The sequence below is a fragment of the Eptesicus fuscus genome, chromosome 18 (assembly GCF_027574615.1).
Source record: "Eptesicus fuscus isolate TK198812 chromosome 18, DD_ASM_mEF_20220401, whole genome shotgun sequence".
NCBI lineage: Eukaryota > Metazoa > Chordata > Mammalia > Chiroptera > Vespertilionidae > Eptesicus > Eptesicus fuscus.
Genome location: NC_072490.1, coordinates 25,308,517 through 25,322,069, shown reverse-complemented (window position 1 = coordinate 25,322,069; position 13,553 = coordinate 25,308,517). Strand labels below are relative to the sequence as shown.

At 40.0% G+C, this 13,553-nt stretch overlaps 1 protein-coding gene across 1 annotated transcript in view; it reads left to right on the top strand.

The window, feature by feature from the left end:
- PIK3R4 (phosphoinositide-3-kinase regulatory subunit 4) overlaps positions 1-13,553 on the top strand; it is a 58,568-nt gene that overhangs the window by 38,684 nt on the left and 6,331 nt on the right. The window contains exons 14-15 of the mRNA XM_028129344.2: positions 8,266-8,430; positions 11,815-12,026. Coding sequence (XP_027985145.2) covers positions 8,266-8,430; positions 11,815-12,026 — 377 coding nt within the window. The remainder of the gene's footprint in view (positions 1-8,265; positions 8,431-11,814; positions 12,027-13,553) is intronic.

Here is a 13,553-nt window from a genome sequence, read left to right as displayed (position 1 = left end):
AATTTGAGGAAAGACCTGAAAAAGGTGAGGGAGAGAGGCATGTGGATATCTTGGGGAGAAGCATTTTAGGTAGAGGAAACAGGGATTTCGAAGGCCCTGAGGTAGAAAGATGTTTGACATGTTTGAGGAACAACCAAAAGGTCCGTGTGGCTGGAGCAGAATGAATGAGAGAGGGGAACAAGAGGGGCCAGATTATATAGGGCCTTGTAGGCTGTTGTAAAGGACTTTGACTTTTACTCTGAGGGAATGGGGAACCTTTGAAGGGTTCTGAGCAGAGGAGAGATGTGATCTGAGTTAGATTGTTGAGAATAGATTGAAAAGGAACAGGACAGAAGCAGTTAGGCCTTTACAGTAATTCAAGGAAGAGGTGTAGATGTTGGGAAATTACCAGCTTCTGGATATATTTTGATGGTTGTGCCAATCTGATTTGCTGAATGGATTAGATGGAGTATGAGTAAGAGAAAACTCAAAAAATGATGGAATGGCTGGCTATGCAAGGAAACACATACTACCATTGCCCCACTGTTAATTGTCAAAATAGAGATAGCTTATGGCTTGAAATACTGAAAACTTTAAATATGCATGATGTGATTTTGATAAGTGTGATTATAAGAAGTATTTTAGATTTGTATTGCTCTGTAGTTAAGTCCTTGATATGCAATCTTTCTGCCACCCCCATTCCTTCCCCCAGCTCCCCATTACCATCAATTCAGCTATATTCATATTTTGTGCCTAGTTTGGTATGGGTCTGAAAAGAAAACTGTTAGAAGTTAAAGTTGAATCTTATGTACATAAAAAGATGTGGGGAATCTCTGGTGCTTTTCTTCTCAGTTCATTAACCATAGTTAACCACAGAATAATCAAACAGCAAAATATCTTTGATAACTAAAAGTTTACTCCTTATCACTCTCATACAAATTTGTGCTATTCATTTTTTTTAAAAGGGTTCTGTATTTTTACACCATGCTTAATTATTGCTTCCCTATTCATTCTCTCTTGGCATTGCATTGGTCAGAATATAAAACAAAAACTGATATGAGATTCCTGGGTCCATGTAGCAATTTTTTGTAAAATTTTTAATGAAATTTTCAAACCTACAAGAAAAGTTGAGTCTCACGTGAACATTCATGTACTTGCCATGCACATTCTGTAATTAATAATTTTATTGTATTTGCTCTCATAATTATCCATCTTCCTATCAATCTATCTTTAAAATATGTATTTCAAAGTAAGTTGTGGACATCAGTAAACTCCTCTAAAAACTGCTTGCATATCATTAACTAGAGCTCAATATTTGTTTATAGTGTTTTTTTTTTTGGCATAAAATTTATGTTATGAAGTACACAGATCTTAAGTGAACCATTTCATGAGTTTTAACAAATACATCTGTGCAACTTAAACTTCTCTAGAGATACAGAGCATTAGCATCATACCAGCTTATTCCCCTCATATTCTTCCACATACAATCCCTGCCTCTTCCTTGCTTACAACCATTTTTTAATTCTTCCCCCACTGTTAATAGCATTTTTATAAACATTTTAAACATCTCTTCTGATAATTACTTTCCAAATGGTTCTTTGTTATTACCATCATCATTTGCATTCATTGTCACTTTTATTAGGAGGATAAGTTTAATTGACATTAGGAAACTTCTCAAATTAGAAGTTGGATTCATCTGTTAGCTTTTTTTGAAATGTGACACTTGAATACCACTGCCTAAAGTATGATGCTGGGATACAGAGGGCATGGCTCCGTGGTAAAAATCTTGTGGGAATTAACAAGTGAGATTTTGCAAAGCTAACAGATGAATCCAACTTCTAACTTGAGATTGGATTTCCCCTGAGTGCATCTGTTCTCTTGCTTTGCCATTAACACCTGCTCTCTTGTTGAGTGCAATAGGCCTTGGCTTGGAGGTGCTTCATTCCAGGTCTGGGGTGGGGAAGAAGAGAAGGGAACAGAATGTGTTGCTCTCATCACATGCCTTCATGAACCAATGAGGGGGTAAGCAGATCATTATCAGTGCCAGAACCCAGTGAGGAACAGCTGGTGGCTGGGTTAGAGCAATAAAAGTGATGTGTTTTCTCAGGAAATGTTATTGGCACATTCTGACTACTGATGCTTCTCCCCTATGTGTTATGTTGGCGGACTGACTACCCAGTTCCCAGTCCCAACTTTTTGATTGAATTATGATTGGTGATTTAGGCCACTGGATCTTGGCCCTGCCATTTTCTTTCTTATTTGAATTATACTTTTAATTTGTCCCTTGAGGACTACTTGAAAAATTGCTGTTTTTTTTTAAACTTTCACAAAGATTTTTCAATTTAATCCTTTATAGTATTCTAGATTATATTTTCCATAAATGCTTCTTCTACAAACATCCTATATAATAAAAGGCTAATATGCAAATTGACCAAATGGCAGAATGACTGGTCGCTATGATGCGCACTGACCACCAGAGGGCAGACGCTCAATGCAGGAGCTGCCCCCTGATGGTCAGTGTGCTCCCACAGAGGGAGTGTTGCTCAGCCAGAAGCCAGGCTCACAGGCTGGCAAGTGCAGCAGCGGTGGCGGAAGCCTCTCCCACCCCCATGGCAGTGCTAAGGATGTCCAACTGCCGGACATCCCCCAAGGGCTCTTGGACTGCGAGAGGGTGCAGGCTGGGCTGAGGGACCCTCCCCCCACCGAGTGCCTGAATTTCATGCACCGGGCCTCTAATCCTAGCAAAAGAGTAATATGCAAATTAGCCATCACTCTGCTACACCCACCAGCCAATCAGGAGTGAATATGCAAATTAACCCAACCAAGATGTCTGTGGCCATGGAGCTGCAGCAAGCAGGAGGCTTGGGTTTCCCTGGCAATGGAGGAAGCCAAGCTTTCCGCACACTCTCACAGGTCCAGGCCTCCACTCAAGGCTACAAAGTTTCAATTATAGAAGATAAGTAAATCCCAACAAAAATGGCAGCAGCCACGGAGCTGGAGAGAGCATGAGGCTTGAGTTGCCCCCGGCGATGGAGGAAGCCAAGCTTCTGCAGCCCTGGCCTGCCTTGACCTTTGCTCAAGGCTACAAAATTTCATTTATAGAAGATAAATAAATCCCAACAAAAATGGCTGAGGCCATGGAGCAAGCGGGAGGCTTGGCTCCGATCAAGGCTACAACGTTTCAATTATAGAAGATAAATAAATCCCAGATACCAGGGCATCCGCTTGGGTCGCTGTGGGGCATGGCCGGCCTGCAAACCACCACAGGCCCTTCGCCCAGGCCGCCTCACGCCCCAAGGGAACCCCACCCTGATCCGGGACACCCTTCAGGGCAAACCAGCTGGCCCCCACCCGTGCACCAGGCCTCTATCCTATCTAATAAAAGAGTAATAGGCAGATTGACCATCACTCCAACCCACAAGATGGCTGCCCCCATGTGGTCAAAGATGGCCTCCCCCATGTGGACACAAGATGGTCAGCAGGGGAGGGCATTTGGGAGGGACCAGGCCTGTAAGGGGAGGAAGTTGTGGGCGATCAGGCCAGGAGGGCAGAGCAGTTGCGGAGGACCAGGCCATCAAGGGAGGACAGATGGGGGCGATCAAGCCTGCAGGGGAGAGTAGTTGGGGCGATCAAGCTTGCAGGGGAGGGAAATTGGGGGTGACCGGGCCTGCAGGGAAAGGCAGTTGGGAGGGCAGTTGGGGGGGACCAGGCCTGTAGGGAAGGGCAGTTAGGTGTGACCAGGCGTTCAGGGGAGGGCAGTTAGGGGCAATCAGACTGGCAGGGGAGCAGTTAGGCATCAATCAGGCTGGCAGGGAAGTGGTTAGGGGCTGATCAGGCTGGCAGGCAGAAGCGGTTAGGGGCAATCAGGAAGGCAGGTAGGCAAGCAGTTGGGAGCCAGCAGTCCTGGATTGTGAGAGGGATGTCCTGACTGCCCGTTTAGGCCCGATCCTATTGGGATCGGGCCTAAACGGGCAGTCGGACATCCCTCGAGGGGTCCCAGATTGGAGAGGGTGCAGGCTGGGCTGCGGTTACCCCCCCCCCATGCACGAATTTCGTGCATCGGGCCTCTAGAATATATATATATGAAAAAAGGGTGAAATTCCAAGTGAAATAAAAACGGAATTTATTGCTAGCAGATTTTCCCTAAAAGGAATATTTTGTGCTGAAAGGAAGAGACACAAGGCAGTAATTTGAACCTACCTGAAGAAATAAGGAGCACTGAAAAAATATATACATAAGTAAATATGAGAATATAAATTATTTTTTGTAACTATTTTTACCTACTAACTTAAAAATGACCTATAAAGAAAAATTGTAAAACTGTATTTTGGGGCTTATGTAAATAAATAATTTATGACAATAATAGTACAGAGAAGGGAGCAGGGAACAGAGATATATATTGGAGCAAAGTTTTTGTCTATTAATAAAATTAAATTAGTATTAATTTGATCACTTTTAGATGTTATTGTATTTCCTAGGGCAATCACTAAAAAATAAACTGTTAAAAATACTTAGTAAAACTCAGAAACATAGTGAAAGAAACAACGAGGGAATTAAAATGGATACTAAAAATATCTTTTTCACAAAAAGAAGGCAGTAACGGAAGAACAGAAGAACAGCAACAACAAAAACCATGTAAGAGAGAGAAAACAAATAGCAAGATGTCATACATAAATCCTGCCTTATTGATACTCACATTAAACATAAACAAAGGGCAGAAAGGATGAACAAACAACATATTCCTGTGCTGTCTAATTCAAAGTCACAAATAGGTTAAAAGTGAAATGGCTGAAAAAGATATACCATGCAAACAGTACCTAAGAGAGCTGGTGAGGCTATATTAATATCAGACAAGATAAACTTTAAGATAGAAATTGCTACTAGAGACAAGAACATTTTATAATAATAAAAGGGTCAGTGCCTCAGGAAAACATAACAATTACAAACACATGCACCTCAATAAACACATTCAACTCAATAAAAAAGCAACAATAAAAAAAAAAAAAAGGATTCAAATAGATTTTTCTCCAAATAGGACCCAAAAGTATTTGAAAAGGTACTTCACATCATTTGTCACTAGGGCAAGGCAAACCCAAACCAAAATGAGATACCAATTCACACCCACTAGAATGGCTGTAATAAAAAGACCATAACAAGTGTTAGAGAGCATGGGGAGAAATTGGAGCTTTCATACATTGTTGGTGGGAATATAAAATGGTATAGCAACTTTGCAAAAACAGTTTGGCAGTTTCTCAAAATGCTAATCATAGAGTTACCTTATGACCCCGCAATTTCATTCATAGGTAGAAAAACTCCAAATAGTTGAAAACATGTTCACACAAAAATCTGTACACTAGTGTTTAGAGCAGCATTTTTCATAATAGCTAAAAAGTGGAAACCACAATGTCTGTCAACTGTCAAATGGATAAACCAAATATGGTATATCCATATAGTGGAATATTACTTAGCAATACTAGTAGAAAGGAATGAAATATTGATTCTTGTTGCAACATAGATAAATCTTGAAAACATTATGCTAAGTGAAAGAAGCATGATCCAAAGGCCATCTAGCATATATGATTCCATTTATATGAAATGTCCAGAATAAACAAATCCATAGAAACAGAAAATAGATTAGTAGTTGCCAGGAGCTGGGAGGGAACACTGGGGAGTGACTGCTATTGGGTACAGGGTTTCTTTCTGGATGAGGAAAATGTTCTGGAATTAAATAATGGTGATGGTTCCACACTTAGTGATTATATTATAAACCCCTTTAAAAAGAATGAATTTTATGGTTTCTAAGTTATATCTTAGTATTGAGGAAGGGAGGGAGAGAGAGAGAGAGAGAGAGAGAGGAAGAGAGAGAGAGAGAGGAGAGAGAAACACAAATGTGAGAGACTGAGCATACTGGCATTTCCATCTCTCCCATTACCTTGTCCCTGTGAGAGAGAGAGAGAGAGAGAGAGAGAGAGGGGGGGGGGGGGGGAGGGAGGGGGGGAGGGAGGGAGGGAGGAGAGAGAAACACAAATGTGAGAGACTGAGCATACTGGCATTTCCATCTCTCCCATTACCTTGTCCCTGTGAGAGAGAGAGAGAGAGAGAGAGAGAGAGAGAGAGAGAGAGAGAGAGAGAGAAGAGAGAAGAGAGAAGAGAGGAGAGAGAGAGAAACACAAATGTGAGAGACTGAGCATACTGGCATTTCCATCTCTCCCATTACCTTGTCCCTGTCTCTCTTTACTCATCTACCATTCTGGTGGGCCCTTATAGGCACTACTTTGGACATATATCTACACAAAGACTTATACACAAACTGGAGGCCCGATGCACGAAATTCGTGCAAGGGCCTTGGCCCCGGCCCACCACTGCCACGGCCCAGGGCCTCTGCCGCCTCTGCCGTGGCCCCTGCCCGCTATGGCTTTGTGTGGTCTAATTAGCATATTATGCTTTTACTCTTATAGATGTTTATAGTAGTATTTTTCATAGTAGCTAAACAACACAAATGTTCATAAGCTGATGAATGGATAAACAGAAGGTGGTATATCCATACAAGGGAATAATATTTGGCCATAAAAAGGAATGGGTGAACCTTTGATGAACCTTTGAAAACATTAAGCTAAGTGAAAAAAGCCAGGTACAGAAGGCTACATAATGCATGATTTCATTTATATGAAACATTCAAAATAGGCAAATTCATAGAAAATTTAAGGGGGAGGGGAAAGAAGGGAGTGAATGTTGATGGTGTGAGGTGGCTTTCTTTTGGGGTTTCTTATTAATGAAAATATTTTGGAATTAGATTCTGATAATCTATGTAGAATTTTGTTAATATACTAAAAATTACTGAATTGCACACTTTAAGGTATGAGAACTGTATCTCAACAAAGCTATTGTTAAAAAGTAAACTAGAGATGTGATTAATAAAAAATATAAAATACGATCCATATTTATTTAAAAAGCAAATATGAATATATTATAATACGCATAGAAAATCATTTGGAAGGATATATAACAAAATATAGAGATTAATAAATTTTCTGCCAAAACCGGTTTGGCTCAGTGGATAGAGCGTCAGCCTGCGGACTGAAAGGTCCCGGGTTCGATTCCGGTCAAGGGCGCGTACCTTGGTTGCGGGCACATCCCCAGTGGGGGCGTGCAGGAGGCAGCTGGTCGATGTTTCTCTCTCATCGATGTTTCTAACTCTCTATCCCTCTCCCTTCCTCTCTGTAAAAAATCAATAAAATATATATATTTAAAATAAATAAATAAATAAATTTTCTGATTAGGGCTTGAGACCTTTTAGAGTATGGCTCCTTAGGTGGTGAGTATGCAACCTATGTGTAGGGTAATGAAGGAGGGAGTTGGTAATAATGGAGGGCAGGCATCCTATGTAGATCAGATATTCAAGAACTTTGGCAATGAATATAAGGAAGGAGGACAGACAGCTTGAGAGGTCAGCATGTGTGTGGGAGAGACTGAATATTATCATAATATTTTGCCTTTATTAATGTTTTATAGTTTATTTGAGCTTTACTATGTCCCAGTTAGTTAATTGGGCAGTCCTTGTTTTGTAGATGAGTAAACGAAGACAGAGTAGGTTAAGTGGCTCGACCACGATCATATAGGTAGTCAATAGTGGAACTCAGCTCTTTGCTTCCATGCCAGTGTTTCCCTGCTGTGCTAGGCTGCGCTTAGGGATTATAGAGTAACTGAAGGTGTATGAGTAGGGTTTAAGGTTTTGCAGGAGTGGAAGGAGAACTGCATCAGGACCCACAAGTATGGGAGTTCCAATTGAAAAGAAGGATGAATAGTCTTTCTGTGATAGGAGAGAAGTATGTGAGGATAGCCTTTTGATTTTTTTAATCCTCACTCGAGGATATTTTTCCATTGATTTTTAGGGAGAGTGGAAGAGAGAGGGAAAGACAGAGAGAAACATCAATGTGAGAGAAATACATCGATTGGTTGCCTCCTGCACAAGCCCTGACCAGGGCCTGGGCCGGGGAGGAGCCTGCAACCCAGGTATGTGCCCTTGACCGGAATTGAACCTAGGACCCTTTGGTCCACAGGCTGATGCTCTATCCACTGAGCCAAACCAGGGTAGCCATTTGAAATTATCAGAAGAAAAGGCGATTTTGTACCTTTGAGTGGGACTTTTGTTTTTGTTACGCGATCAAGGAGATGTAATGGAACTCAAAGTAGTACTTTTTTGTTAATGTCATAGATATTTAATATTAGCAATAATAATGCTCTTGTGGCCTTTCAGAAATGCAATCCTAGTTTTCTTTTGTGCAGATCTATTCTTACATATAGCCGAATTGGAGGACATGTCAAGACTCTCACATTCTGCCAGGGTTCCCACTACTTGGCCATAGCGTCTGATAATGGTGCTGTCCAGCTTCTTGGAATCGAGGCTTCTAAGTTGCCCAAGTCTCCTAAAATTCATCCTCTACAAAGCAGGTATCTATCTTTTGTGGGTTGTTTTTTTAACTGCATTTAGAGCCCTAGAGTAATTTAGCCCTCCCTCTTCAATGTAGTTTGGATCAACTGAGGATTTATTACATTGCACTTCTATTTTTAAGCATGTGAAATACAGTTGTGTTTCCAACTCAAATCTTTATCACATGTAGTTAGTTTTAGAAAACTATGTCGCATGTTTTATTTTCTGCCAGTTTGTCAAAAGATCAGAAGGGCAATTTTGAACTTGGGGCTCATTCCGGTCTGGAATATATCTGAATAATCTAATTATCAGTTACATCTTATCTCTCAGTTACTAAAAGCAGAACTCTGGCTAGCTGATTTTGAGAATATGGATGTTCTTCATTAAAGAAAACAAATGTCATCTGTCACTTGGCATTAAAACCTCTGAAGTTGTTGGAAACATGGAGTGTAGCTTTTCAGATGATTAGCTTATCATTTTAAAACAAAATACTGGCTGGTTTTATTTAAGAGGTTCCTTCACTACTTATAAATCATGATTGCCTACAGAGTAAACACTTGCCAAGTAAGATATTTAAAGATAAAGCAGGACAATTTTTCAACTGACCAGTATGCTACACACTGAGGGTTCCAAAGACAAAATAAGTTATTGCTCTCTAAGGAACTACAGTGTATGGGAGGATGATTTCAATGCAGTGTGATAATGTACCATATTACAGGGAATAAGAAAGAAGGCCTGGAAGAGATGAGACCAAGTGTAAGCTAGCCAGCCAAAGCAGGCAGGGCCAGCAGAGGTGGTGGGCCCTAGGGGAAGAAAGCAGAATGAGGAGATGCTTACAGTTAAGTGGATTATAAGTCATGCCCATTGAGGTAGGTAAGGCAGAAAAGGATGTTTGTTGGATCACCTAGGTTCTTATCATTTGTTTGTATTAAAAGTGTGTTATTTTTTACACATTCATGAAACAGTTTTGGCCAACTTTTGTCTAGGACATACTATATATGACATTTAACTAAAAAACTATTATTGGCCAGTTTTCTTTAAAATTGTTTCAGCAGAGGATGACTACAACAATATACCTATTGAGTTCCATGTAAAGTAACAAAGAACTATTGGGAAAATGTGTTGTGTGGTGACTGTGCTGGCAGGGCACACACACTGACATGCTCAATCTGTGCATGGATCCCTCTCAGCTCCTAGTGCTTTTCAGTATGCATGTTACTGTCTTTTCCCTAAACAAACACGGGCTACCTAGATTGGGAGATTGTGCTAGGATATTTAGATTTCACTGTACCTGACAGGTGTGTGTTTCAGAGAAACCTTTCCATGACTCCTTTTTGTTTTGTTTGTTTGACAGGTGTGTGTTTCAGAGAAACCTTTCCATGACTCCTTTTTGTTTTGTTTGTTTGCTTCATTCAATCAGATCAATTGTTATGAATTTGTGACACCTTGACACATTTTATTTGGCATTTGGACTTCCATCATCGCTTTAGAGGGAATATAGTTTGTAATAGAATGTTTGTGAAATATAATTATTTATCTAAGACAGAGTGGTCAGCAAACTACAGCCTGCAGTATGGCCCATAAACTAAGAATGATTTCTGTATTTTTAAAGGGTTGTAAAAAAACAAAATAAAGAACATGCAGTACAGAGCCTAAAATATTTACTATCTGGCTCCTTACAGAAAATGTTTGCTGACTGACTCACGATCTAAGAGTGAAAACTAAATTAGTGTGTACAAAAGCATATGTACTGACAAAGATTTGATATTCTTTATAGTTTAAAAATGCGTAAGCTTAAAAAAACCCCAGTTATATCCATACAATGGGCTAGTACATAAAAAGGAATAAAAAGGTATCAGTAATATTTTATTACTTTTATTTTATTATCAGTAATAAAAGAAGTAAACTATTGACTCATGCAACAACATCGATGAATCTTAAAATCCTTTTTTGTAATGAAAGGAGTCAGACGTAAAGGCTCTATGTTGTATGTTTCCAATTATATGGCATTCAGGAAAACATAAAATTATAAGGAGGAAAATAGATTGGGTTGAGTACAAAGGGGATGCACAATACAATTTTTGGGGTGTGAAATTATTCTCTATGGTTCTGTGGTAGAAGATAGGTGGCTATTCATTTACTATTTAAAAATTTTTTTGCATAGATATTTGCATATGATAGCTACACATAGAACTGTATACCACAGACAGTGAACTTTACTATATCTAAATTTAAAAAGAAAATCACAATAGTATTGGGTAATAACTCAAAGAATAATACAAATATCTTGAGTCCATACTGATATAAATAAGTGAACAAATAAATTAATATAGAAGGGACAACTCTTTCATATAGAATAATTCTAATCTATAAATGCAGAAAGAATGAAGGAAATAGAAAGTCACTATTAGAACACCACAGGCATTTCCCCTAAATATTGACTAGTCTATATAATAAAAGCATAATATGTTAAGTGTCCAACTGATGGGTCGACTGTTTGGTCGACCGCTCAACCAGTTGCTATGACACGCACTGACCACCAGGGGGAAGACACTCCGACTGGTAGGTTAGTTTGCTGCTGGGGTCCGGCCGATCGGGACTGGGCAAGAGGGCCAGACACTCCCTGGAACACTCCGGTGGTCCCTCCCTGGCTGGCCAGCCCCCATCGGCTCTGATCGCCTGCCAGGCCAAGGGACCCCACCAGTGCACGAATTTGTGCACCGGTCCTCTAGTTATAGTTATAAATGGAAAAATAGCAAGGTACAGTGGAGAAACCTGGCAGATACCACATTAGCTAAATGATCAAGGTTAACATCACCAATTATACATACTAATAGTAGGTACTCCCTTATATATGCACCGAGAAGGGCATGTCACTTCTGTGGTCTCCTTTCCAATAAGGCATAAACTTAGTCTTATTTGTGAGAACACATGAGGCAAACCAAAATTGAAGGATATTCTATAAATTAACCCACTAGTAGCCTTCCAAAAGGTCATGAAAGAAAATGAAAGACTGAGGAGACATGACAAATTCCATGTGGTATTTTGGTTTGGCTCCTGGAACAGTTGACACTAGTAGAAAAACTGATGACACCCTAATATATTTGGCACTTTACTAGTATTGTACCAATGTTAAATTCTTAGTTTTGATAGAAGTTCTATGATTTTGTGTAAGGTGTTGACATAGGGAAAGCTGGGTAAAGGATATACAGGAATTCTTTGTACTGTTTTTGCATTTCTTCTGTATGTCTAAAATAATTTTTTTAAAATGCCTCAGCTATCATTGTCCTAATGGGTCACAGTTTTTATGTCTTGACCATGATTAGAATATAAATTTATCTTAATGGAGACTGGTACTATGTTTTCAGACTGGAAAAGGTTTGGCCTCTTGTGTATTTCTTTAGGATTCTAGACCCGAAGGAGGATGGCTGTGTTGTGGATATGCATCACTTCAACTCCGGGGCGCAGTCCGTTCTGGCCTATGCCACTGTGAATGGCTCTCTGGTTGGCTGGGACCTCAGGTCTTCAAGCAACGCGTGGACATTAAAGCACGATTTGAAGTCCGGCCTCATAACTTCCTTTGCTGTGGACATCCACCAGTGCTGGCTCTGCATTGGTAAGCTCACTCTCAAATCCTTGACTGAGGTTTGAATGCCACTGATGTCTGGATTGCCTCCTTGTAAAAGCTTTTTCTCTTTTGTTCCCATCTTTTCTTTTCATAATTATTATGTTATAAGCACTTGCAATTTAATTTTTATTCATTAAAAAACAGATTAGAAAGAGTGAAATTATGTATCTGAATGCATAAGACAATTTCCTTTTTCTCTTTGTTCTTAAATGAGCCTCTTTATAATTATTACAGCGATCAGATTGGCTGGCATTCTCTTATTCTGCCAGGGAAGCAGCAGGCTTGGTTTATGAATGAGAACATTTCAGTTTAGGCAGACTCTTAAATTCCAATAACCTCAGGCAAACTACTTAACTCCTCTAAGTCTCAGTATCCTTTAAGGGGCTAATCCTTTCAGGGGCTGCTTGAAGGATTTATTTAATGAGGTGAAAGTAACTATTACTGGGCCTGGTGCTGAATGATTTCTTGCCTTATTATTCCTTCCTGCCTCCTATTCCTCAAAGTTTGGAGATGTACCATGTGATCTTGCTTCTTTGCCATGTTGTAGTTTCACATTTTTTCCCTCCATAGAGCTTTGAACCTGCTCCTTGAGAAGGTACCACATCGTTTCTCTCCCCCCCCCCCCCCCCCCCCATTTGGTACTTTTTCAGAAGAATTGTAATCTGCTGTTTGAATTTTGGTTTTTAGATTTCCTAACTTGCATTTATGATTGTGAAACATATGCCCTTTTATTACTTTTTATAGAGTTTATATGGAATGCATTATTTTTTGCCTTTTGTGTGAATAAACTGTACAGGTACAGGAAGATGTAATGCCAGGCCTAGAAGAGCAGATATTCAACACTTAGTGTATTAGCAGATGGCAGTGGCTCTCTCTCAGGCAGCCAGGCCAGCTTTGAGGGGGCAGCCATTACTAGCTGTGGTCATTTGAGCCATTGTCCTGGTATGGGCCAGGGTGACAGACGGAAGGACCCTGCTGTTCTTTTGTCTTTTCCCACCCCCCAGTCTCTCCTGTGGAATTGGAGATCTATCCAAGAATATGTTCGGTGCCCCTGTCACAGTCAGCTGCTAAGTATTAGGGTAGACTTTCTTTTGGGGTGGGCGGCATTGTATGTGGGATTTGAGTTGTTGTGGGCAGATGTGCAAGAACATATGCCAGTTTCTGCTATGATTAGACACCCATACCTGTCTCCAGAATGTTTTGTGGAAAAGGGCACATGGAAATGATTGATATCTGGGATAGCTACAAAGCTGCTTGCCCCTTACTGTGGGATTGGTAAGATGTTCATTGAATGCCAGTAAAACATCTCTGGTTATTTAAGGCTTCTGAACATTTTGAGTATCAAATTCAATTTGTATCCTCTAGATTTTCTGGGTGTTTTTTGTGTGCCTTTGGCAATTAATGACAGTGCCAGTAATTAATGAATTACTCATTTCAATTTACATTTGTTAGACACTTCTGTAGTATTGTGATAAGCACTTTTATCTTTGTTATTTAATAACTAAAGGTGGTTTG